The sequence below is a fragment of the Mobula birostris genome, chromosome 4 (genome assembly GCF_030028105.1).
Source record: "Mobula birostris isolate sMobBir1 chromosome 4, sMobBir1.hap1, whole genome shotgun sequence".
NCBI lineage: Eukaryota > Metazoa > Chordata > Chondrichthyes > Myliobatiformes > Myliobatidae > Mobula > Mobula birostris.
In genome coordinates, this window is record NC_092373.1 from 182913301 (window position 1) to 182940155 (window position 26855).

The 26855-nt window shown below is 43.3% G+C and overlaps 2 protein-coding genes across 4 annotated transcripts in view; one reads left to right on the forward strand and one right to left on the reverse strand.

The window, feature by feature from the left end:
* polr1a (RNA polymerase I subunit A) overlaps window positions 1-10627 on the reverse strand; it is a 167385-nt gene extending 156758 nt beyond the window's left edge. For both annotated transcript variants that reach the window (XM_072256641.1, XM_072256642.1), the window contains exons 1-2: window positions 10327-10627; window positions 1092-1296 (exon numbers count right to left, since the gene is read on the reverse strand). In XM_072256641.1, coding sequence (XP_072112742.1) covers window positions 1092-1296; window positions 10327-10403 — 282 coding nt within the window. In that variant the 5' untranslated portion in view covers window positions 10404-10627. The remainder of the gene's footprint in view (window positions 1-1091; window positions 1297-10326) is intronic.
* Window positions 10628-10728: 101 nt separating this feature from the next.
* ptcd3 (pentatricopeptide repeat domain 3) overlaps window positions 10729-26855 on the forward strand; it is a 44832-nt gene continuing 28705 nt past the window's right edge. For both annotated transcript variants that reach the window (XM_072256643.1, XM_072256644.1), the window contains exons 1-12: window positions 10729-10834; window positions 14568-14620; window positions 14747-14786; window positions 16245-16290; window positions 16396-16464; window positions 17283-17387; window positions 18022-18145; window positions 22099-22202; window positions 23389-23468; window positions 24611-24698; window positions 24787-24847; window positions 26371-26453. In XM_072256643.1, the coding sequence (XP_072112744.1) occupies window positions 10740-10834; window positions 14568-14620; window positions 14747-14786; window positions 16245-16290; window positions 16396-16464; window positions 17283-17387; window positions 18022-18145; window positions 22099-22202; window positions 23389-23468; window positions 24611-24698; window positions 24787-24847; window positions 26371-26453 (948 nt within the window). In that variant the 5' untranslated portion in view covers window positions 10729-10739. The remainder of the gene's footprint in view (window positions 10835-14567; window positions 14621-14746; window positions 14787-16244; window positions 16291-16395; window positions 16465-17282; window positions 17388-18021; window positions 18146-22098; window positions 22203-23388; window positions 23469-24610; window positions 24699-24786; window positions 24848-26370; window positions 26454-26855) is intronic.

The following is a 26855-nucleotide window of genomic DNA, read 5'->3' on the forward strand; positions in this document are numbered from 1 at the left end:
GGGAACATAATTTTAAGATGTTTAGAGGTTAAGTATAGGGATAGATGTTTAGGAAATAACAAGCAGGATAGACAAAGGAGAGTCAGCGATTGTTGATTATTTGGATTTTCAGAATGCCTTTGACAAGGTGCCATGCATGAGGCTGCTCTACAAGATAAAAGCCCATGGTATTACAGGAAAGATACAAGCATGGACAGAAGATTGTCTGAGTTGCAAGAGGCAAAAAGTAGGAATAGAGGAGGCCTTTTCTGGTTGGCTGCAGGTGACCAGTGGTGTAATACAGGGGTTGGTATTGGGACCACTTCTTTTATTTGGATGAAGGATTTGATGGCTTTGTGGCCAAATTTGTGGATGATACAAAGATAGGATCAGGGGCAGATAGTGTTGAGGAAGCAGAGAGTCTGCAGAATGACCTAGACAGATTGGGAGAATCGGCAAAGAAGTGGCAGATGAAATATTGTGTAGGGAAGTATATGATCATGCACTTTGGTAGAAGGAATAAAGGCAGAGACTATTTTCTAAATGGGGAAAAAATTAAAAATCAGAAGTGCAAAGGGACCTGGGAGTTCTCTGCAGAATCCCCTAAAGGTTAACTTGTAGGTTAAGTCAGTGATAAGGAAAGCAAATGCAATGTTAGCATTCACTTCAGGAGGACTAGAATACAAAAGCAAGGATATAAATACGGAGGCTTTATAAGGTACTGATCAGACCATACTTGGAGTATTGTGAGCAGTTTTGGCCCCTTTATCTAAGAATAGATGTGCTGGCATTGAAGAGGGAGGGTCCAGAGACAGATCACGGAAATGATCCCAGGAAGGAAAGCGTTAACTGTACACACAACAGGGAAAAAAACCCAAGCGATCCCACATCACAAAGCAATACTGATCACAACAGAAAATGATGTAAAGACACAACATGACAAATAGCAAATATGAAGAGAAAAAGAGTTAACACTGTTTCTCTCTCACAGGTAAAGAATGACAAATAAATCTTTTCATCCTTTTCTGGTATTTAGTTCAGTCATCATCACATGTCCATTCACAATGTTTCGTTCCACCGCCCCCCCCCCCCAAAGAGATCCCAATACTTACATCAAAAAATAAGGGATTGTAGACCGTGAGTGGAAGATCTATATGGCCCACATGGCCTGAGCAATTAGTAAAATCCTGAGCACAAGTACCACATACTTCCTTGGAATCAGCTGGACCCAATGCCAGATCATATAGGCCATTTGCTGCCGGATTGCCCACATTGTCCAACAAATTAGGATTGGTGATTGCCTTTACACTCAGCTTCCTGCCAAAGAAAGAATTTCAAGCTGTTAGATACAGCTTAGTCATTAAACAAGGAGAATTGAATATTGCTAAATCTAGCAACACACATAAAAGTTGCTGGTGAACGCAGCAGGCCAGGCAGCATCTGTAGGAAGAGGTGCAGTCGACGTTTCAGGCCGAGACCCTTCGTCAGGACTAACTGAAGGAAGAGTGAGTAAGGGATTTGAAAGTTGGAGGGAGAGGGGGAGATCCAAAATGATAGGAGAAGACAGGAGAGGGAGGGATAGAGCCAAGAGCTGGACAGGTGATTGGCAAAAGGGGATACGAGAGGATCATGGGACAGGAGGTCTGGGAAGAAAGACAAGGTGGGGGGGACCCAGAGGATGGGCAAGGGGTATATTCAGAGGGACAGAGGGAGAAAAAGGAGAGTGAAAGAATGAGTGTATAAAAATAAGGAACAGATGGGGTACGAGGGGGAGGTGGGGCATTAGCAAAAGTTAGAGAAGTCAGTGTTCATGCCATCAGGTTGGAGGCTACCCAGACGGAATATAAGGTGTTGTTCCTCCTACCTGAGTGTGGCTTCATCCTTACAGTAGAGGAGGCCGTGGATAGACATGTCTGGGAGATCCTGCTTTCTCTGGCGGACAGAGCGTAGATGTTCAGCAAAGCGGTCTCCCAGTCTGCGTCGGGTCTCGCCAATATATAAAAGGCCACATCGGGAGCACCGGACGCAGTATATCACCCCAGCCAACTCACAGGTGAAGTGTTGCCTCACCTGGAAGGACTGTTTGGGGCCCTGAATGGTGGTAAGGGAGGAAGTGTAAGGGCATGTGTAGCACTTGTTCCGCTTACACGGATAAGTGCCAGGAGGGAGATCAGTGGGGAGGGATGGGGGGGGACGAATGGACAAGGGAGTTGCGTAGGGAGCGATCCCTGCGGAATGCAGAGAGGGGGGGGAGGGAAAGATGTGCTTAGTGGTGGGATCCCATTGGAGGTGGCGGAAGTTACGGAGAATAATATGTTGGACCCGGAGGCTGGTGGGGTGGTAGGTGAGGACCAGGGGAACCCTATTCCTAGTGGGGTGGCGGGAGGATGGAGTGAGAGCAGATGTACGTGAAATGGGGGAGATGCGTTTGAGAGCAGAGTTGATAGTGGAGGAAGGGAAGCCCCTTTCTTTAAAAAAGGAAGACATCTTCCTCGTCCTAGAATGAAAAGCCTCATCCTGAGAGCAGATGCGGCGGAGACGGAGGAATTGCGAGAAGGGGATGGCGTTTTTGCAAGAGACAGGGTGAGAAGAGGAATAGTCCAGATAGCTGTGAGAGTCAGTAGGCTTATAGTAGACATCAGTGGATAAGCTGTCTCCAGAGACAGAGACAGAAAGATCTAGAAAGGGGAGGGAGGTGTTGGAAATGGACCAGGTAAACTTGAGGGCAGGGTTTTGCCTATCACCTGTCCAGCTCTTGGCTAACATCGACTTCTCTAACTTCCGCTAATGCCCCACCTCCCCCTCGTACCCCATCCGTTACTTATTTTTATACACACATTCTTTCTCTCACTCTCCTTTTTCTCCCTCTGTCCCTCTGAATATACCTCTTGCCCATCCTCTGGGTCCCCCCCCCCTTGTCTTTCTTCCCGGACCTCCTGTCCCATGATCCTCTCGTATCCCCTTTTGCCTATCACCTGTCCAGCTCTTGGCTCCATCCCTCCCCCTCCTGTCTTCTCCTATCATTTTGGATCTCCCCCTCCCCCTCCAACTTTCAAATCCCTTACTCACTCTTCCTTCAGTTAGTCCTGACGAAGGGTCTTGGCCTGAAACGTCGACTGCACCTCTTCCTAGAGATGCTGCCTGGCCTGCTGCGTTCACCAGCAACTTTTATGTGTGTTGCTTGAATTTCCAGCATCTGCAGAATTCCTGTTGATTGCTAAATCTAGCTCATTTTATTACAAACAAGTAATTCAGAGATACCAGACAACACATCTGCACTTCACAGCCAAGGGTTTAGCACTGCCCATATTTACATGGGTGCAACTCTGAATTTAAAAAAGAGCTGGCCATTGACTTCTGGAAACAGGGTGGTAAACATGTTCCTCTTTACATCAATAGTGCTGAGGTGGAGGTGGTTGAAAGCTGTAAGCATCATCAATAACCTGTCCCAGTCCAACCACAGAGATGCCAGGGCCAAGAAAGCACACCAATGCCTCTACTTCCTCATCCTCAGTAAGCTAAGGAGCTTCAGCATGTCACCTTTGGCCCTCATCAGTCTTTAGAGATGCACCACCAGAAGCACTCTCAGCTAGATGCATCACGGCATAGTACGGCAACAGGTCTGCTCAACTCCACAAATAACGGTAGAGTTGTGGATATAGTCAACACATCACAGAAACCAGCCTCCCCTCTATGGATTCTCAGTAAAGCAGCCAACATAATCAAAGACCCCTCCCACCCCAGACATGCTTTTCCCTTTAGATAGCGGATACAAAAACCTTGTCATGCAACTGCACCTTATTGTCTTCCTGCACTGCATTTTCCCTGTAACCGTAACACTATATTCTGTATTCTGTTTTTGTTTTTCCCTTGTACTTACTCAATACACTGAAGTGATTAAGTTATCTGTATGGATGGCACGCAAAATAACATTTTTTCACTGTACATATTGATGCAATCAAGAAGACATGCCAGTGACTATAGTTCATTAGGAGTTTGAGGAGATTTGGTACATCACCAAGGACTCTAGCAAATTTCTACAGCTGTATGGTGGAGAGCATTCTGACTGGTTGTATCACCGCCTGGTATAAAGGCACTAATTCACAGGATCGAAAGAGCTTACAAAGTGTCATCGAGTCAGCCAGCTCCATCATGGGCTACAAGCCTCCCCACCATAGAGTGCAGAGGTTACTGATGAACCACATCTACTCCTGCCTAAGGAGTGACTTGCATCCATCACCCCAGGTCAACATCAGATGTTGTTACATTGACTCTCCACTCAGCTCCGGAGTATTTGGACAGCGAAGATTCATACATCAGTATGCTCTTCATTGACTACAGATCAGCATTCAACACTATCATTCCTCCAAAAACAATCAATAAGCTCAATACCTCCTTGTGGACTGGCTCCTCAATTTCCTCACTTGCAGACCCAGTCAGTTCAGATTGGCAGTAACATCTCCTCCACAATCACCATCAAGTGCACTACAAGCTTGTGTGCTTAGCCCCCCTGCTCTACTCACTTTATACTTATGACTGTGAGGCTAAGTACAGCTCCAATGCCAGATTTAAGTTTGCTGATGACACCATAATTGTGGGGTGATACAGCATTTAGGAAGGAGATTTGAGAGGCTGGCTGAAGGGTGCCACAACAACCACCTCTCGCTCAATGTCAGCAAAAATCAAACAACTGACATTTGACTACAGAAGGAAGAAACCAGAGGATCATGAGCCAGTCTTCATCAGGGGATCAGAGGTGGAGAGTTTAAATTCCTTGTCATTATCATTTCAGAAGATGTGTTCTGGATCCAAGGTGTAACCACCATTACAAAGAAGTCACGATAGCACCTTAACTTTCTCAGAAATTTGTGCCGATTTGGCATGTCGTCTAAAACTTTGACAAACTTCTATGGATGCAGAGGAGAGTACACTAACTGGTTGCATTGCAGCCTGAAATGGAAACACCAATGGGTTTGAATGGAAAAAAAACTGCAAAAAGTAGTGGATACAGCTCAGTCCATCACGTGTACCGCTCTCCTCACCATTGTGCACATTTACAAGGAGCACTGAGGCGGGAAAGCAGCATCCATCAGGGACCCAGGCCATGCTCTCTTCTCACTGCTGCCATCAGGAAGGTGGTACAGGAGCCTAAGTCCCACACCACCAGGCACAGGAACAGCTAATTCCCCTCAACCATTAAGCTCTTGAACCAAAAGGGATAACTTCACTCACCAAAAATACTGAACAATCTATAGACTCACAAATCCACAATCTATAGCCTCACTTACAAGGACGCTACGACTCACATTCTCAATATTTATTGATTACTTATTATTATTTTCTTTCCTTTTGCTTTTGCACAATTTGTCTTCTGCACACTGGTTGTTTGTCCATCTTTGTGTGAGGGTTTTCATTGATTCTGTTGTTTTTCTTTCTAGTTGTGAATGCCCACAAGAAAATGGACCTGAGTGTAGTATATATATGAACTTTGATAACAAATTTACTTTGAACTTTGATCTTCAAGAGGCGGTGCTTCGAGAAGGCAGCTTCCAACATTAAGGACCCTCATAATCAGACATGGCCTCTCCTCAGGACTACCATCTGGGAAGAAGTACAGGAGCCTGAAGAGTTACATTCAAATGTTTTAAGAACAGCTTCTTCCCCTCTGCCATCAGATATCTGAACAGCCATTGAACCCATGAACGCTACCTCGCAATTAACCTTCTGCAGAATTTATTTAGTTTTATTGTACCTTTAGAATAACTTTTATGTATTGCACTGTACTGCTGTCACAAAACAACAAATTGCATGACATACGTCAGAGCTAATAAACTTGATTCTGACCACTTAGAAAGTACAGCAAAGTGCATTCAACACAGACCACATATGGCAGAATACTATATACATACAGTACCAACTAGAAGCAGCAGCAGCCAATAAGCCCTACAGGCTTAGTCTATTTAATAAGATCACAGATGATCTGATTGCAGCTCCAGCTCTGCATTCTTGTCTATCCATGGTAAACTTTCACCCGTTTACAATTATCTACCTTAAAAATGGATCATTGTCAAAGCGCAGTGGAATCAAAGTGTTTGAGATACTTATGACAATTTAATAAAAATGTCCTTTCACATCAGTCTCAAATAGGCAATCCAATGACCTATGGTTCTAGATTCTCCTAAAGGAGGAAAGACCCTCACTGCTAAAGCAGCTAAAAATCTTATGCTTACACTGAATTTTGTGGTCAGGACGCAGGAAAGGTTTTCTTCTGATGACTCTTCCAATGAAGGTCACATTTGTGCAGGTGTCACTGCACAGTAGAACAGTGCACCACCATTCCAGTCTACTAAATCTTCCTGAAGATCTTTTGCAGTCAAACGGGGGTTTTGATTTGCCTTTCTAGCAATCCTATGAGCAGTTCTCTCGGAAAGTTTTCTTCGTCTTCTAGACCTCCACCGTTCCTGTTAATTGCCATTTCTTAACTACATTACGAACTGAGGAAACAGCTACCTGAAAACACTGTGCTATCTTTAGTCATAGCCATACTTTATTGATCCTGGGGGAAATTGGTTTTTGTTACAGTTGCACCATAAATAGTAATAAAACCACAAATAATTAAATAGTAATATGTAAATTATGCTAGGAAATAAGTCCAGGACCAGCCTATAGTCTTCTCCTGCTTTGTGGGCATCATTTATTTTAATTTTCAGAGTGCTAGGAAGCTGCTTAGAGGAGCCCATGGCTGCTGATTGTTGGGACAAGGTTTGAGGAGTCAGGGTATTTATAAAGCTTTGAAATTTGCATCACCTGGCCTTTCCTAATGATGACTGTGAACAAGTCATGGCTCTAACAAGCTAATTAAGGTCTGAGACCTTGGTAAAAGTTATCTGAGAGTTCAAATCTCTTGGGGTGTCCGAACTTTTGCATGGTTCTCCTTTCCTTTTTTTCATTCTAAAATTGTACAAAACAAAAATAATACACTAATCTTGCTTAAAATATTGAAAAGAATGTTTCATCTTTAACTTTATGACTCTTAGATCAGTTCATCTTCTGCTCACTTAACTATTCACAGTAACAGAAATTTTGACCAGGGGTGCCCAAACTTTTGCATGCCACTGTAGATGGAGCTGAATTTACGGCCAAATCAGCCATGATCTTATTGAATGGCAGGGCAGGCTCGATGGGCCGGATGGCCTACTCCTGCTCCTATTTCTTTTGTTCTTTTGTTCTTGTGTTCTTGTGTTCTTATGATGTGTTTGCTTGGAATTATGGTACTGAAGGCTTCCAGGTGTGAGCTGTGTGTTCAAAGTCATGGTTCAGACTTGGTTAGATTTTGTTGGGAATGATGGTTTGAGGACAGCGCAGTGAGTTAGAGTTTAGGGACAGGGATATGGGGGAGTTAGTAGACAGGGGCAGGAACTGGTGTTCAGGTCAAAATGGAAGGAGCTCTGATGTCCATCGATGTTGTGGCTCAGACTTGGGTGGTTTTTAGGTTCGTGATGATGGTTTTGAGGATAGCGCAGAAAGTTAGGGTCTAGGGACAGGGATGCGGGAGGGTTAGCAGCCAGGGTCAGTAAATGAAGAGTCAGGGGAAAGAACTGGTGTTCAGGTCAAAATGGCGGGAGCTGTGACATCCGTCGACGTTGTGGCTCAGACTTGAGTGGTTTTTAGGTTCATGGTTTTAGGGACAGTGCAGGAATTAGGGGTCAGATTAAGGTTTAGGGCAGTGATGGAGGAGAATAAAGAGACAGGGGTAGGAGCTTTATATCATTAAGTTCGAACACTCAGCAGTCAAAGGCCAGTGGTTCCAGAGGTCGGGTCACAGCGACCAGTGATACCAAGGTTGGCGAAAGCCAAGTAGGAGAGACACATGGGTGGGAGTTGTTACATACCCCGTAACTGGGTTGCCAAACCAGCAGAAATGGATCACTCAGTTGGAGTCTGGATTATTAGATCTAAGAAAGTTTTATTAAAGAAACAAACAACACAGTAATCGAAAGGATAATAAATGCAACAGTTCAGCAATGATAAACACACATGTGCACAGAATTAAGATAACAGGATCAATCAAGCTCTATCGTTGTCTAGGGCTAAATGACCAATTTCAAAGTGACACAAAGTCCAGTTCAATTTAGTTCAGTTCGCAGTAATCGTTGCCATGGCGATGAACAATGTGGGGGGGGAAGGAGAGAGATAACAAGAACGACTGATCATTCAAAACGGCTTCCACACACAGACCTGCGATATTGCTCACAAGCAGCTTTCGGGCGAGTCCTTTGTGATGTCACCTGAGGTCACCGACTGTGACCCCTCCTCCAGATGCGGTCGATCCTCTGCAGTGAACCCGGCACCCAAGCAAGGGCGGACACACACCGGGTTCCCGCTGATCGTACCTTTCCACCCTGTGTGTCTAAGGCTGATCCCGCGATCAGCCGTCCAAGAGCTTCCCACCGACTTGTGAGAGGCGCACCGCTTCCAGGGTCTCGTTACCTCGGGGTGTCGTGTGTGTCCTGCCTTAGCAAACCTGTCCCTTTTTATCCCCCCGCTGGGGTATCGCCTGTCCATTACTTCAAACAATTCAGGGTTCAAACGGGGAGCCGCTCTAGACAGCTCTCTCTCCCGTCCCTTCATTACACATCTCCAAATCGCCTGTCCATCACTTCAAACAGTTCAGGGTTCAAAGGGGGAGCCGATCTTGACAATACCCAGACTGATGGCTCCTTCATTAACATCTCCAAATACTGCTTCATTGTGTTCCTTATCTCTCCCTCCCCTGAGGACAGGTGGCAGACCAATTGCTGATGCCACTGGTGCTAGCCCAGGCCAGCAAACACCTTAATTTATGTGTATTCTCGTCACAGAGTCCTGAATTCCACCCCACCCCAATCCACTGGTAATGGAGGTTTGTATGTGGCCAAATGTCCAGGCTCAAAGTGCTCCACAGTCAAAGGTCACCGATCCCAGAGGTCAGATCGGTCAAGGCTGCAAGGTCAAACTCATGATTGGCGAGTCCTGGGATCAAGACGCAAAGGTCAAACCTGTGATCAGTGAGTACTGGGGTCGGTACCCAGTGGTCTGCGAAGTCCAGAGGGCAAAGCTGACGGCTGAAGTCCAGAACTCGGCAAGTCTGGGGGTAGAAGGCCAGAAAGGTCAAAGACCAAAGTTGATGAGCCTAGAGGTACAGGCCCAAGTCCATGCCAGGGACTGGAAGGTGGCGTCTAGTGTTCACAGTCTGAAGGGACAGGTGGGTGGGGAAGGGGTTTGTTTTGTACTTTTGTTGTTGATGTCTGCGTTGTTCTGTCGGTCATTGTGGTCATCCCACGTTAGTGTCAGAATGTGTGACGACACTTGCAGACTGCCCCAGCACATCCTTGGATGTGTTAGTTGTTAACGCAAACAACACATTTCACTGTATGTTTCAATGTTCTGAACATGTCATAAATAAATCTGAATCTGAAGGTGGGGCTGTAATCAATGAACATTAGCATATACAAGTGTCTTCACTGTCCAGATGCTCCGAGATGAGTGTATGGCCAAGGAGATGGCATCTGCCATAGACTTATCTCAGCTGCAGGTGAACTGCAGGTCAAGGTTGTCTGGAAGGCTGGACGATGTGTACCACAACCAGCCTCTCAAGCACTTCACGATGGTGGATGTCAGAGCCAATGGCAGGTATTCATGAAGGCACATCACCTTGTTTTGCTTAGGTAGTGGGATGAGTGTGGTCTTCTTAAAGCAGGAGGGAAGCTCAGATTGAAGCAGGGGAGGTTAAAGCTGTCTGCAAATACCCCCACAGCTGATCTGATCAGGAACTAAGGACAAGGTCACAGATTGCTATGCAGATCTATTCCACAACTACATAACCAAGGCCAAGCGACACAGCAACAATGGCCACAGAGTATACATTGAATGGCAGAGACACTGTAGTCTGCCTTCCTTCAACAGAATAGCCAAACCGTACAGCATGTTTTCTCAAGTTCTGTGTTGCGAACGTATTGCCTTGCACAGACAATGTTCAATGAACAATGTAGAAGAAATCTTGATACTAACGCAACCCGATAGACAATTGAACCTCATCACCAGTTACTAATACCAGTATTTCTTCAAGAAACTATCGAACTCTTCGCAATTATCGACTTATCAAGTTCAAACACACATTTACACTCCTGGCTTTCTCGCCTCACAAAGGGAGGGAAGTATGTTACAGATAACACCCGCTGCATGAAAACAAGACACGATGCTGAGTGAATCGCCCAGGTCTGACCCACTTTCATGGGCACATTGACCAGGGTTTGTGCGAGCCCACAAAGGCTCCAAAGGCCGGGTTACCTTCACAGTCACCGTTACCTGATTTCTTCCGCCGAATACACGTTAAACGATATGCTTTGCAAGCGCCTCCATGGAATTTCTTTCCCAATGAGCATTTTGTACCGAGTCCGTGGTGATATTTATGAAGAAAGTGGCATTAAAATCGATTCAGCATCTTAACTTTGGGAACAGAGCTCACATGGGGATTTGTAAAACTCACGATAGGGGAGATAAAAGAACATCGATAAAATTTACAAAACTCCCAGTGAAATAATTAAAACAATAATATTCAATTTCATAGATACTGACTATGGTGATTTCCTACTAGTGCTTCTTGCCTTTTCAAACATATCCATAGTAAAAATACTTCTCTATATAATGTTTGAACTCTCCCTACACTCCCGGTTGGTAGGAGCTGATCCGTCCCATGAGGCAGCGCGCGGAGGAGCAAGATGGCGGCGTCCTGTGTTCGCGTGTGTCGGCGGCTGGTGGGGAGGAGCGGGGCCGTCCAGCGGCCGGAGACTCGGAGCAACGGCGGTGGGCACCGGTGAGGAGGCAGGGAAGGGGGTGTCGTGCTGTTCAGCTGCAGGTCGGTCCTTCATTTCGACCAACAACGAGCGCCATACCTGCGCAGGCCTAGGAGGGGACAAGTCACTGTCGCTTCTCCCGCAGGACATGGGTGTTTGATTTTAGAGTGGCGGGAGGTCAGAACGTTAGGGAATGGGAATATAGGACACTGTCGGGTTTACAACGTTGTTTGAAGGGGTAGGTTCCAGGCCGGAGAGGTCCTGCAGCTAACATCACCGTTTCCCAAAGCTGTTTCTATTGGTATTGGTTTATTATTATTGCATATACTGAGATACTGTATAGTGAACAGCTTACCATGTATACTATTCATACAGATCAAATCATTACACAATGAATTAACGTAGAACAAGATAAAACAATAATAGAGTACAGGTTAAAGCGTAAAAACTACGGAGAAAGTGTAGTGCAGGTGAACGGTAAAGTGCAAGATTATAACGAGGTAGATTGTGGAGTTAAGTCCGTTCGAGAGTCTGATAACAGCGGGATAGGAACACAGTAGGAGGTCCTTCAGCTCCCCTGCCCTATTCTCCCATTTGGTGAGATTGAACTTTGTTGAGAGGCACAAGAGACGAATCTGGAGTACAACCAAGATGGCAGAATCTCAGATGATGACGAGAATGTGTACGGGAGTGAGATATATCAGCTAGTTGAGTGGGTAGTGGCTCCATGTGTCACTAGTACAGAGCGTGATGACCCTGCCTTACACGAGTCCCGAGCTCAGCTGGCTCCGGCTGACAGTACCGGGTATGGGCCCCTATCCAGGGTTATGGATCCCACTGTCTTGTGGGTATCTTTGGGAGAAGAGAAGGCTAAGGAGTAAACCCTACGCAAATCCAGAGTGGAGCTCATAAAGCGGTTGGATGACGTATCACGTCACCTCCCGGCAGCTCCTGCGGCCAAGCTGATGCCAAATATACTGTTTCGCATTCCTTTGGACCACATCCGTGAGGCCGAGAGGGGGATCTTGATGTCTGGGCGGCCCAGGATCTCCATATTCATCGCCCAGGTCTGTGCTCCGGAGATCCAGGTGCATCCATTGTCTATTTGGACAGACGGAGCCATTTTTATTATGAGTGGTGCCACAATAACAACCTCGCACTCAGCTTCAGTAAGACCAAAGAGCTGATTGTGGACCTCAGAAAGAGGTAAGATTAGGGAACACTTACCAATTCTCATAGAGGGAGCAGAAGTGGAGAGAGTGAGCAATTTCAAGTTCCTGGGTGTCCATATCTGAGGATCTAACCTGGTCCCAATATATTGATGCAGCTATAAAGAAGACAAGACAGTGGGTATATTTCATCAGGTGTTTGAGGAGATTTGGCTTGTCACCTAAAACACTTGAAATTTTCTGCAGATCTACCATGGAGGACATTCTAACTGGCTGCATCGCCATCTAATACAGGGAGGGCGGGGAGCAGGGTGGTTACTGCACAGGATCGCAGCCAGCTGCAGAGCATTCACTACTGTCTGGCTAAAGAAATTCCTCCTCATCTCCAATGTGGACACCCCTCCCCCCTTCCCCCCCCCCCCCATTCTGAGTTTCTGTCCTCTGGTCTTAGACAGACCTACCATAGAAAACATCCTCTCCACATCCATTCTATCAAGGTCTTTCACCATTCGATAGTTTTCACTGAGGTCACCACTCATTCTTCTGAATTCCACTGTCTGTATGTTCTCTCCGTGACCTGGTGTGTTTCCTCCAGGTGCTCTGGTTTCCTCCCACAGTCCAAAGACATACCGATTGGTACCTTTATTGGCCATTGTAAATTGTCCTGCAATTAGGCGAGGGTTAAATCAGTGGGCACGGCTTGAAGAGGCGGAAGGGCTAACTCCACGCTGTATCTCAATGAATAAATTTAAAAATGGACGCATATGGAATTTGGAGTGATGTACTATTACGGGTAGTGCCTGCCCATGATCTCTATCCCTCCATTCTCTGCATATTCACATGCTTATTTAGAATCCTCTTGGACACAATTATTGTATGTGTTTCCTCTGGCAGAATGAACCAGGACCCAAGTACATTGATGTTCTTCAAAGAAAACTTGCCCTGCACATCCCTTTTCAACTTTCTCCCCCTCACCTTAAAGCCAGGACCTCCAGTATTTGACATTTCTACCCTGGGACTGCCTGTCTACCCTACCTGTGCCTCTCATAATTTTATAAACTTCTATCAGGTTTTTCTTCAGCCTCTGATGCTCCAGAGGAAATCATCCAATTTTGCCCATTTCCTGATAAGTAATATGTTCTAATGCAGGCAGTAACCTGATTAAACCTCGTCTGAGCCCTCCCCAAAGCCCCCACATTCTTCTTGCAATGGGATGACCAGAACAGTACACAATAATGGTTCCCTGAATGTGGTTGTTTTTCTGTAGTGGTGCAGTGAAGGTTAAACAACTGATTCCTGGAGTCACAGGGCTGAACTGGAATGAGATCGGGATAATCGGCCTTGAGTTCTCTAGAATTTAAAATAACGAGAGGGGTCTTATTGATAAAATCTGGAAGTGACTGAACAGACTAGTTGCAATTATGGGGAGTCTAACGTTCAAAGTGAAACTTATCAAAATACATTCATGTCACCACATGTAGTCCTGAGTTTCTTTTTCTGTGGGCATACCTAGCAGATCTATACAACAATAACTATAAACAGGATCAGTGGACAACAAACTGCAAATGCAGATATTAATAAATAGCAATAAATAATGAGCATAGAATAACAAGATAAAGAGTTCTTAAAGTGAGACCATCTACTGTGGGAACAATAGAAATAGAATGAGTATAGTTATTTCCTTTTGTTCAAGAGCCTGGTAGAAACTGTTCTTAAACCTGGTGGTGCAAGTCCTGAGGCACCTGTACCTTCTACCTGATGGCAGCAGTGAGAAAAGAGCATGGCCTGGGTGGTGTGGTGAGGATGTTTGATGATGGATGCTGCTTTTCTATGGCACCATTTCATATAGATGTGTTCAATGTTTGGGAAGGCTTTACCCATGATGTACTGGGCTGAATCCACTACCTTTTGTAGATGTTCTGCTCAAAGGCATTGGTGTTCCCATACCAGGCTGGAACACGGCCAGTCAGCACACTTTTCACCACACATCTATCGAAGTTTGCCAAGGTTTTTGATGGCATGCCGCATCTCTGCAGTCTCCTAAGGAAGTAGTGCTTCCAGTCTAAGGATATGAGGTAGACCATTTGGAAATATCATGAATTGCATATGATCTACCCAAAGAGTAGATCGTATGTAATTTTCTGCAAGAGGAGGAAATTGAGACCGAGTCATTAAATATATTCAAGGAGTTTGATACAATACTAGTGGTATAGGGATCTGGGAGAGAAAAGGCTGGAATAGGGTAACTGAATGATCAATCAAATGCCATTAAATGTAATAGTAAGCTTGAAGTCACCTACTCCTGCTCCCAATTCTATACTTTTTTTTGCACTGTGCTCAACATAATGTGCTGGGAGTTGTTAAATGCTTGTAGTATTTGTCAGTTAATTAATGTGGCTTGTAAATCATTGCTAAGTCCACAATGGCATGCTTGCTTACTGGTTCTAAGATGTACTTTGCGTAAAGAAATTAGCGAGGATTCTCAGGGCCATAATGCAATCACATCAGATGTGGCCTCATCTGTCATTTTGTGGTATTCTTATTTACAACCCCAAACGTGATTGTACTAATTATCATTTGACAGGTATTATTCCACAAGTCATTTTCTCTGCCAATGTGTTGCAGGAAAACAGACAGGTAACTTGTTTTGTTTTCTGTAGTGTTGAAATGAGTCTAAATTGTTTGGATTCAAATATTAATTTCTGCTCATATCAGGTATGCAGAATCACATTGGAGCATTCATTGTTGTTTATGCTTTTTAAGATGGTGCAGAAGAAGTTGTCATTCCAAGAAAAAAAACTTGGTAAGTATTTTCATTTGTTGCATTGTTTGAGACACAGAATTGTAATAAGAAAATAATGGGAATATTTCACTAAAACATTTCAGAAAGACTTCTCGAGTGAGATGGTGGAGGGAGAATGTTGCCCGTGTCTGGGAAACTGGAGACAGGCATTATACTTAAAACAAAGGATTGACCATTTTAGACTGCATTGAGAAGGAATGTCTTGACTCACATGATTGTTCAGTCATTTGATATGTGCCATGTTGTATGTTGTAGGTGATCATGGTCTTTCCTTGACCGTGATTGTTCTTGGCAAATTTTTCTCCAGAAGTAGTTTGCCATTGCCACCTTCTAGGCATCGTATTTACAAGATGGGTGACTCCAACCATTATCAATACTCTTCAGAGATTGTCTGTGGTTGCATAACCAGACTGAGCTCAATGAATGGCAGTGCTGTCAAATACCCTACTGATACTGCTTCCTCCTCATTCATATGGTTTGCCAGTGATGATTCAGTTTCTTCCTTCAGTGCTGACACCTTAATTAGAGTGTACCGTACTGTGCAAAATTCTTAGGCACAGTAGCTATACATATGTGTTTCAGACTTTTGCAGAGTACTATAGTAATTTTATGTATTCCGCTGTACTGCTGCTACAAAAAAAAACAAATTTCATGACATAGGGGAGTAATGATAAACCTGATTTTGATATGGGTCTCCATTGTGGACTGAGAGTGGGTAGAGAGCAGGGAGAAGGGGATCATGGGAAGGGAGAGAGAGGGGAAGCACCAGAGTGACAATGTGTAATGATCAATAAACCAATAGTTTGGAATTAAATGACCTTGCCTGGTGTCTCAGAACTGGGTGTGTCTGCATCTGCACCCCCTCCCCCCCCCCCCAATCACTGGTACTCCTTCTCTGCCACCTGTCCCACAACCCACCCTCACCATCCTTTGCTTCCACCAGATTTACAAACTCGCTCTCCATTCCACGTGAACAAATACAGTACTGTGCAAAAGTGTTGGGCACCCTAGCTATAAAAACTTTTGCACAGTACTGTACATGTAAGGACAGGGTCTTGAGCCACAATATAAAATGGCTCACTTTTGGGGTTCCCAGGGATATCTGTAATGATAAACACCAAATAATCTGCAGGCCGACCTGTATATGGTGGTGAGGAGCAGGGAATCAGATGATATCTTTCCAAGAAATTTGAGGATTTAAAAATGTAACTCAAAAATAATATAGTTGCATATTTTTAACCATGTCATTATGCTTAAGTGGTTGGACTTCGGATACCTGCATGTCAATGGAGTCAAATGCAATAAACATTAAGGTGGTAGGAGAGAAACGTGAAGTATTAATGCTCCAGTAACTCATTTTGCTGCTATGATATCTATGCAAAGAGAAAGCTAGTAAGTCATCAAATAGCTAATGTTAATTTAATAGTTTATAATACCCTTTTTGTTTGTATCTCCTAGGGATAAGCTTGCAGTCCTTCAAGCTCTTGCAACCACAGTGAACAGAGTGAGTATTTGTTTTAAAATTTTCGTCTATCATCTTCTGGGGGCCAGGCCGGGCCTTTCTTTGGTGTGTGTAAGACACTCAGTATTTGTCTTCTTTCTGTCACAGGACCCCACAGCTGTGCATTACAGGTTCCAAGATGACCCCTACCTTATACCCAGGACATCACCAGAATATGTAAGTGTTCCACTTTGGCAAGGTTTCTACTTGCATTGTATGTTCCATTTGAGTCGTGTTACTTGTCTGCACTGGTCACAATCCAGCAACATAAAGTGGCAGGAATTTAGAGGAATATGGGTCCATTGCAGGCAAATTGGACTGGTGTTGATTGGGTGGCATGGAGAAGTTGTGGTGGGAGCACATTTGCATGCTCTGTTAATCTGTGGGGATTCTACTCGAGCTGCATTGCAGGTGCTGTTAGATCCTGATACTTTTGTGATCCAAAGGTTCTTCAGAAGTCAAGAATTAGGCACAAAACTTATTAAGTGTTACAAGAGTGGAAGACGAACAAGAGAGAGGGGTTGAGAGAACAAAGAAAAGACAAAGGTAAAAGCAGTTGTAGTTGTCTCACGCTGAGACTAGAAATAACAAAATTCCATTGGTAACAATTAACCTATAAAATAGCCTGATTCAAGTGGTGTGACATCTGCTACAGAAAACTCAGAAGTTTCTAGAAAAATACCAAAGCAACCATACTTCAATTACTGGAGCATTCGGTGAACAATTACATGCACAGTATGTAGATGATTATTTAAGATGCAAGCAAGCCTAGGAAAGACACCTCCCAAGAAAAATAACAATTCTACATCCCCCAAACCAACAGTGCCGAAGTAAACATTGGAAAGCTTAGTTTGCGAATAGTTTTCATGTGTCTCATTTCCTCACTAGAAAATGAGAATTATTTTTAATTATTCACTCGTTAACCTTAGGAACCATTCCTAAGTGATGTTGACCAGGCTCCTTTGTAAACAGCATGTTCTCTCCTACTCTTTCAGCGTCTCTACTTCCTGTCGCAGGAGTCTGGGCGCAATGCGGCCAGGTACATCGTTAACACTTACCCCAAACTTTTCCAGAAGGACTTTGCTGAACCTTCGATACCTGTAAGTTGAGTCCCTCCTTTGTTAAAACAAAAGTCTTTGTACAGCAATCCATAGCCATTTATATCATTGACAGAACATTAAATTTTCTTATGTACATAGTTTTACTGCACTCTAGCACTCCAATACCTCTGGCTGTTGATGGTTGGTTTTATTTAATTTCCTCTTCTTCTGCATTATAATACTCATTCATTCTAAGATGGCTCAGTAGGCTTGACAATTTCTCTTGCATTTCACTCTAACAGCCTTTCTTTAAGTTGTCAGTAAGCCCTTCAGTGTTGGTCTCTGACAGATCATCTCTGAGCTAACCTCTATCACCAACAGCCTTATTAATGTCTGTATTTTCCACCAAGCAAATGATTAATTCTCTTAATTTCTCTCACTAAGGCCCCCTGATTGCAGCAAAATTTGTATTTCAGCAATATTTCTCATAATCCATTCAGGCCAACCTGGTGTGTGTTATGTCCAAAGAACTTCATGAAGCTTAATTGTTGTTGTAATGCAAAGATTGAATTGGCTTTATTTGACACATGCACATCGAAACATAGATTGAAATGCACAGTCCGAGGATTGTACGAGGCACTACAGAAATGCAAGTTGTCACTCGTGGCCAATTATCAATGTTTTTTATATATAGTGTCTGATGCCACAACAGTTGGAGCCCCTGATAAGTGAAGTGACGGAGGATGCCCTGAAAGAACGCATTCAGCTCAGGAGAGTGAAAGAATCTGTTGATCTGTATGATCAACTTGTGCAAGCAGGTAAGCTTATCCCTCCCATTATGTACTTAGACCAAAGTACTGGGTTTCATAAAAGAAAATACACTACACATCAGAGAAATAAGGGGAGGGGAAACATCCAGGCTGTTGAGACTAGAAGTACGTTGCTTAATAGTATGATTTTGCACACTTTCATTGCTTCCACCTGAAGCTGGCGTGTAGCATTACTTTCCAGATTTGGAGTCCAATGGAGAATGTGCATCAAGTCTGAATAAGACCGTAAGATATATGAGCAGAATTAGGCTATTTGGCCCAGTTAGTCTTCTCTGCCGTTTCATCATGGCTGAGCCAATTTTCCTCTCTCCCCAATCTCCTGCCTTCTCCCTGTATCCCCTCATTGCCTACCTCACCACAGACTCAACCTGCAAATTAACCTTTAGGGAGTCCTGCACAAGGACTCCAAGTCCTTTTGCACCACCATTTTTTTTTTTTTGCATTTTCTCTCCATTTAGAAAATAGTTAACCCTTCCATCTACCGAAGTGCATGACCATACATTTCCCAACACTGTGTTCCATCTGCCATTTCTTTGCCCACTTTCCTAATCTAAGGCCTTCTGTAGCCTCTCTTCCTCAGAACTACCTGCCCCTCTGCTTATCTCCATATCCTCTGCAAACTTCGCAACAAAGCCATTGATTCCATCATCCAAATCATTGATGTATAACATAAAAAGAATCTGTCCCAAAGCAGACCTCTGTGGAACAGCACTAGTCACTGCAGCCAGCCAGAAAAGGCTCCCATTACTCCCAGTCTTTGCTTTCAGCCAATCAGCCACTACCTTATCCATGCTAGAATCTCTCCTGTAATACTATGGGCTTGTAGCTTGTTAAGCAGCCTTGTCAAAGGCCTTGTGAAAATCCAAGTACACAATATCAACCGATTCTCCTTTGTCTATGCTGGTTGTTATTTACTCAAAGAATTTCAACAGATCTGTCAGGCAAGATTTTCCCTTGAGGAAACCATGCTGACTATGGCCTATTTTATCATGCCCCTCCAAGTTCCCTGAGACCTTATTCTAAATCATTGACTCCAACATCTTCTCTACCACTGAGGTCAGACTACAGTTTCCTTTCTTCTGCCCCTCTCCCTTCTTGAAGAGTGGAGTGTCACTTGCAACTTTCCAGTCTTCTGGAACCATTCCAGAATCTAGTGATTCTCGTAAGATTATTACTAATGCCTCCACAGTATCTTCACCACACCTATCAGAATTCTATGGTGTACACCATCTGGTCCAGGTGACTTATCTACCTTCAGACCTTTCAGATTCCCAAGAACCTTCTCCCTAGTTATGGTAACTTCACGCACTTAATGACCCCTGAAACCTGGAGCTTCTACCATCCTGCTAGTGTCTTCCACAATGAAGACTGACAATGAAAATACTTACTCAGTTCATCTGCTATTTCCTTGTCCTCCATAACTACCTTTGCAGCAGTCCGATAGCCACTCTTACCTCTCTTTTACACTTTATGTATCTGAAGAAACTTTTGGTATCCTCTTTTATTATTGGCTAGTTTACTGTTGTATTCCATCTTTACCTTAATGACTTTTTTAGTTGCCTTCTGTTGGTTTTTAAAAGATTCACAGTCCTCTAACTTCTCACTAATTTTTGCTCTATTATATGCCCTCTCTGGCTTTTATTGTGGCTTTGACTTCTCTTGTTAACCACGTTTATCATCTTTCCTTTAGAATACTTCTTCCTCTTGGGGATATGTATATCCTGCGCCTTCTGAATTGCTTACAGAAATTCCAGCTATTGTTACTCTGCCATCATCCATGCCAGTGTTCTTTTCCAATCAATTCTGGCCAACTCCTCTCTCATGCCTCTGTAATTCCCTTTGCTTCTCTGTAACACTGATACAGCTGACTTTAGCTTTTCTTTCTCAAATTTCAGGGTGAATTCGATCATATTATGATCACTTGCCCTGAAGATTCTTTTACCTTAAGCTCCCTAATCAATTCTGGTTCATTGCACAACACCCAACCCAGAGTAGCTGATCCTGTAGTGGGCTAAACCACAAACTGCACTAAAAAGCCATCTCATAGGCATTCTAGAAATTACCCCTCCTGGAATCCAGCACCAACTGGATTTTCCCAATCTATCTGCATATTGTAGTCCCAGATGACTATTGTAACATTGCATTTTTGGCATGCATTTTCTATCTCTTGTTGTAATTTATAGGCCACATCCTTAATACTGTTTGTGGTCTGTATACTAATCCCATCAGGGTCTTTTTTACCCTTGCACTTCCTTAGCTCTATCCACAATGACTCAACACCCTCTAATCCTTTGTCACCTCTTTCTAACGATTTCATTTTTTAACCATCAGAGCAATGCCTTCCCATCTCCCTACAGCTCTAGTTTAACCCCCACTGTGCTGCATTAACAAACCTTCCCACTAGGATATTAGTCCCCCTCCAGTTCAGGTGCAAACTATCCCATTGGTCCAGGTCTCACCTTCCCTTCCCTAGAAGAGAGTCCCATGATCCAAAAATCTTAAGCCCTCCCTCCTGCACCAACTCCTTAGCCTCATATTAAACTGTATAATCCTCCTAGTTCTGGGCACGGGTAGCAATCCTGAAATCATAACCCTGCAGGTCTTGCCCTTTAACTTAGCACCTAACTCCCCGAACTCCCTATGCAGAACTTCATCGCTCATCCTACCCATGTCATTGGTATCTACGTGGACCATGACTTCTGGCTGTTCACCCTCCCACTTAAGAATGCTGAGGAGTCAACCAAGATATCCCGGACCCTGGCATCCAGAAGGCAATATACTATCTGCGATCCTTCTGTCTGTTCCCCTAACGAATGAATCCCCTATTACCACAGCATACCTCTTCTTCCCCCAACCTGCTCCTGAGTCACAAAGGCAGACTTAGTGCCAAAGACCCGACCTCTATGACTTTCCTCTGTTAGGTCATTTCCCCCGACAGTATCCAAAGTCATATACATATTGTCGAGGGGGATAGCTACAGGGGTACTCTGCACTGGCTCCTTAACCCCTTTCCCCTTCCTGACTGTCACCCAGTTTCCTGTGTCCTGCATTTTGGGTGTAACTACCTCCCTATATGTCCTATCTGTCACCCCTTCAGCCTCCCAAATACCAGATCTACTTTTTGTTTGCCTTTAAATTCCAGCCCAACGAATGTCGTTGGAAGAAATATTGTTAAGTTTGAAATTGCTACCAAATCTAGAATCACAGACTTGTACAGCATGGAAAATTCGGCCCAATTCATCCATGCAGACCAAGTTGCTTACCTAAACTAGTCCCATTTTTGTAAACTGCTTACCTAAACTAATTTCTCATTTCCCTGTGTTTGGTCATATCCTCTTCTATCTGTATACCTGCCGGAATGTTTTTTAAACATAATTTTACCCAGCTTGCCCTGGCAGCTCATTTCACATATCTGCCGTTCTCTGTGTGGGACAAGGTTTCCTCTCAGTTCCTCTTTTGTTTTTTCCCCTCCTGTGTTAAATCTGTGCTCACTTGTTTTAGATTCCTCCACCGTAGGAATTCAACTGAGACCATTCAACAGCTTATCTATGCCCAACATGATTTTCTGTGCCTTTTTAGGTTCCCCCTTGGTTTCCTACACTCCCAGGAGAAGATAGTTCTAGTCTTTCCAATCTTTCCTTTAACTCCACCCTGTAGTCCTGTTATTACTCTTGTGAATCTTTTCTGCAACCTTTCCAGCTCAATGTCGTCCAACCTGTGCTATGCGACCAGGAGCACACACAATATGTGAGGTCTCACCCACGTCTTGTACAGTTGGATCATGACATTACAACTCTTGCACTCAGTGCCCTGTTTGATGAATCCAACTGTGCCAAGCACCACCTTCACCATCCTGTCTACCTGTTTTGCCACTTTTGAAGATACTCGAATACCTGAGACTTGTTAATAATCACAATTTGAATTTGTTCTTTGTCTACTAGGGACACCTGTGTGTCTCGAAACAACAAATGCCTTGTTGGATCTTCTTTGTGTTTACGGAGATCAGGAGCCACCAAGAGAAAATCCAGGAGCAACAGACCATCAGGTATGATGGTTTCTCCTTCTGGGGCAATCCATCGAGCTTCGGGGATGGATTATTCTGAAGTGGCTGATGAGATCAGTGTGGGACTAGTTTCAACAAGAGCTGGTTGACAGGAGTAGTTTTTTATTTTTGAGAAGTGCTACATCCTATTCCTTCAGTTTCTGTGTGCTCTGGGTGAGTGGGCTCCAGGTTCTGATTGCTATCCAGAATGCTCCTCCATTTTGAGTAAGAATGTAAGAAATAGGAGCAGGAATAGACCATCTGGCCCGTCGAGCCTGCGTTGCTGTTCACTAAGATCCTGGCGGATCTGGCCATGGACTCATTTCCACCTACCTGCCTTTTCCCGTAACCCTTAATTCCCCTACTATGCCAAAAAAAAGTGGTTCTTAACATTTAGTAAAAACGCTTAACATTTTAGTAAAAGCTTCCCATCTGCCATCAGATTTCCGAACGGCCAATGAACCCATGAACATGACCTCACTATTTTTATTCTCCTTTTATATATACACTTATTGAAATTTGTAGTGTGTCTTATACTTTGCACTGTACTACTGCTGCTGCAAAACAACAAATTTCATAACATTTGTTGGTGATAATAAAGCTGATTCCAGCTCTGTAATTCCTATAAGTTTGTGTGAATGTTGTGTTTTTTTTCCCCAAAGAATCTGAGAATGTTCTTGAATCATTTCCTTTCTCTTCCTGGTAATATCTAGCTGTGACTGGGCACAGAGTGAAGTTCCCATTTCAGGAGTCTGACATTGGGTTCATGAACGACAAGGCCTGCCCATTGGAGGAGGCCGGACATTGCTTGGTGATTCAGTGCTGGCACATGCTGACTTCTATGACATAAGACATAGGAGCAGAATTAGGCCATTTGGCCATGCGATCCGAGAGAAGATGCTGGGCCTCAACTCTCTGGTGTTAGTAAACCTGCTTTTTCTTGAGGTGCAGTGGAGTTTCTGGTAGAAGAATATCTTGCAGAACCTGAGTCCTTCAGCTTTTTAAAAAAAAACAATGTTTCTTGTTGGGTACTCCAGGGGATGTCTTACCAATGTCCTAAATAGCTATGGCATAATACAGGAAGAGTGTTGAAGCATCTAGGTTGCAAAGTGTAAGAATAATGTATTGCTTCTGCAAATTGTAGCTGGGCCTTTTCTTATCAAGAAGTTGTGTGCTAATTTTCTTTTAGAACGAGGTGAACGGTGACTCTCAGAAGAGGTGGAGGGGCCGACTTCGCAAAGCTTCAGATTTGCTCACTGTTACCTGGAGGTAAAAAGCTAGTGAATTTGGGAAACGGGTAGTTTTCCTGCTGACCTGCATCTGAGTGGGTTCACTAAATGTACAAATGATTATTTGAATTTGGTTTTGGTCTCCTGATAACAAGAGCGTTGCAAAACCAGCTATTATAATGGTGCAGTGTATAAACTCTAAGACAGCAGAGTTCCGTTTGGCTCTGCAGTTTCTGACAATAGTGTTGGAAATAAATCTCAGGTCCATAGAATGGAGTCGACCCAGTACCATCAAGTTTTATGAGCCAAGAATAATCTATGGTTGAATTGTCAACCTGCACTGAATTAACCAGCATCTTGTGGAAAGCTAAAATTTATCCCTTGCTGTTTGGCCACACTTGCACAACTTCCATTGTCACCATCCCTGATTAGTCACTACCACAATACTTCTGCTCCACTTTTTTTGTTCCACTTATTTATATATTTCTTATTGTCATTTCTTTAATTTATGTATTGTATTGTGCTGCTCCTGTAACACAACAGATTTCACGACACATGTCAGTGATGACAAACCTGATTCTGATTGTTATGAAAACTGAGGGGTACTTCAAAGAAAGTGCACTCCAGTTCCCTGACCACCCCGCCAACGTATGTTTCTTTGAGCTGTTAAATTTGGTTCCTTAATCTTCAATTAAGTTTTAATTAAGATGATTAATGATGTGGCAGTCTATTTAAGTATTTTTCTTTAACTACCCAAGTTCGTATAGCTCTGTATAATGATGATGAGTCCACTGCATAAGTATTTGGGAATTCAGCTTGTGGCATTCTACGTTTAAGTGCTCATATGTATAGACTGCAGAAGCTCTGTAATAACTGAATGCCGATGGATTTGCCATTGTTACAGAAACAGTTTTGGATAATTGCGCATAGTCATAAATTGTACCAGTAAAGAACTAATTCAAGTCTGCTCCTATTTTTCGGGTTATCTATTAATGTATTGTGTCCTATCAAAGGTTACAGGGAGGAGACTGAGGAGGGGAAAAGAGAATGAACCATGATTGAATGACAGAGCAGACTCAATGGGCCAAATGGCCTAATTCTGCTCCATGTCTTATGGTCTAAAAGCATACATGTCTTTGAGAGATACTTCGAACTAATGCTCAATACTTTGCCATTCATCAGGGCGAACAATAATGCAGAGAGGATATTCAATTTGATGCCTGAAAGGAATGAACATTCTTTTTGTACAATGATTCGAGGAATGGTTAAGGTATTTCTGATAATTTCATACAATAAATTATTTTATATTGTACATTTCATTTGCAATGTAATTAACTTCTCTCTTTCTCTTTAATCAGTATAGTGCCTACGCAAAGGCTGTTAACATGTACACAGATCTCTTAAATAATCGGATGAAAGGTGAGTATTGAAAGAAAAAAAACTGCTTTTGCAGATAATGTTTGCCAGTTTTTTGAACAGATGAGGGTATATTGCTAAACTGATTGCTTTACTGCATATTCAGCATCATGCCCTGTTAGCAGTTTAATTCCTCTTGGCTTAATGAACTGTGTATCTATCAAATACCCTGCTAGGAGTGGTGGTAGAGGCCGATACATTAGGGGCTTTTAAGAAACTTAGAGAGGCACATGAATAGTAGAAAAATAGAGGGTAATGTAGGAGAAAGGATTAGATTGATCTTACAGTAAGTTAAAAGGTTGGCACAACAATGTGGGCGGAAAGGTCTGTCCTGTGCTGTAATGCTCTAAGCTCTAAAGTTCAATACTCCTGCCGGGCCAAGATCTCACTCGTAAATGGCATGGCCTTTTAGAGTTACTGATTCAGAGCCAGTGGTACTTATTCATTCTAGACTTGCTGGTCACTCTGACTTAGATTTTCTGTAATGGTTCCAGTTCTTTCAAAGTGACTTGTTTTAGCTGGAGTCATACCTCCATTCGCCTCCTATTCGTTTTTCCACATTGAAAGTAATTTTTGAGAGTATTGGTAAATATCTGCACACTGCCATAAAATGCTTGGTGCTGCTGATGTAATTAATTTTTCCTTGTATTTTTCACCTCTTCCTGTCACTCATCTATCCATTGATTAGTTACAGAGTTATAGAACTCTACAGCGCTGAAACAGGCTCTTCAGTGCTGAACCAGTCACACTGACCTGCACCTGGACCAAAGCCCTCCACACCCCTCCCATTCATGTATATATCCGAATTTCTTTTAAATGGTGAAATTGAACCTGCATCCGCCACTTCTGCTGGAGGCTTGTCCCACACTCTCATCATCCTGAGTGAAGTACCCTCTCATCTTTCCCTTGAACATTTCACTTTTCATCCTTAACCCATTACCTCCAGTTCTCATCTCCCCCAACCTCAGTGGAAAAGACCTGCTTGCATTTACTTTGTCTATTCCCCTCATAATTTTGTTTGAAGTTAATCATTAAAAAAAAATCTTTGCCTGTATTGTCTGGAATAGGATGTCAATCTCGCTTTGGTGCAATTGGGAACAACTGTGTGATGAGAGGCTGAAATCCTGTTGATTCTGAATCTGTATAATCATTCAGTGTTAAAATCCCAGAGTGGATGCATTGACTATTTACAGTCCCTGTGTAACTGGGGCCAGGAACAGCCTGAAACACTTCCTATGTGACTATCCCTGGGAACAGAAGCTTTGTATGAAACTCCATTAATGAATAATTTCCTTTCATCTACTTGTAACCGGCAGTCCTAAGCTGCAGACAAATAATACAGATTCTGATGTCTGTTTGTATTGAACATCATTAACCAGTTTGGCAGCCTAAACCATTGAGTTGGGTGTGTTTGTGATCCATCTAATGTTAAGAATGTGGATGATAACAGAAGAATCAACTGCTTAACTAGGGTGATTTTTCTCGAATGTGATTAATTCACTGTTTTAATGATTTGCCTTTCATAGCGGATGTTCATACTTTCAATGCACTCATCTCGGCAGTTCCAGAACTAAAGGAGGCATATAATGAGAGAATAGATTTTGTTCTGGTGAGTAGAAAAAGGTAGTGCCCTTCTAGCCGTCAAATCTCTGGTATCTTATGTCTTTCCAATCACTTTGCCTTTGGGTGGATGGGGCAGCAGCAGTACTGTTAAGAGTGATCCAAGATGGTTCCTGGCTTTGGATGCTGTCTGTGTGAAGTCTCTGATTATTTGGATTTTCCACAGCTACCCCAGTTTTCTCCCACACCTTAAAAAAAATTGCACTGGCAGCTTATATTGGCTTACTGGATTTCATTTACATTGGCTACTGTAAATTTTCCTTCAGTGTAGATGGTTTGACAGGAGAATCACAGGGAAATTGGTGGTCCTCTGAGAGAAATGGGATAATTTGGAAGGTGTTTCTGATGTGTTTTAATCCAGATTGTCACTTTCCAGAATAAAAGAGAAGTC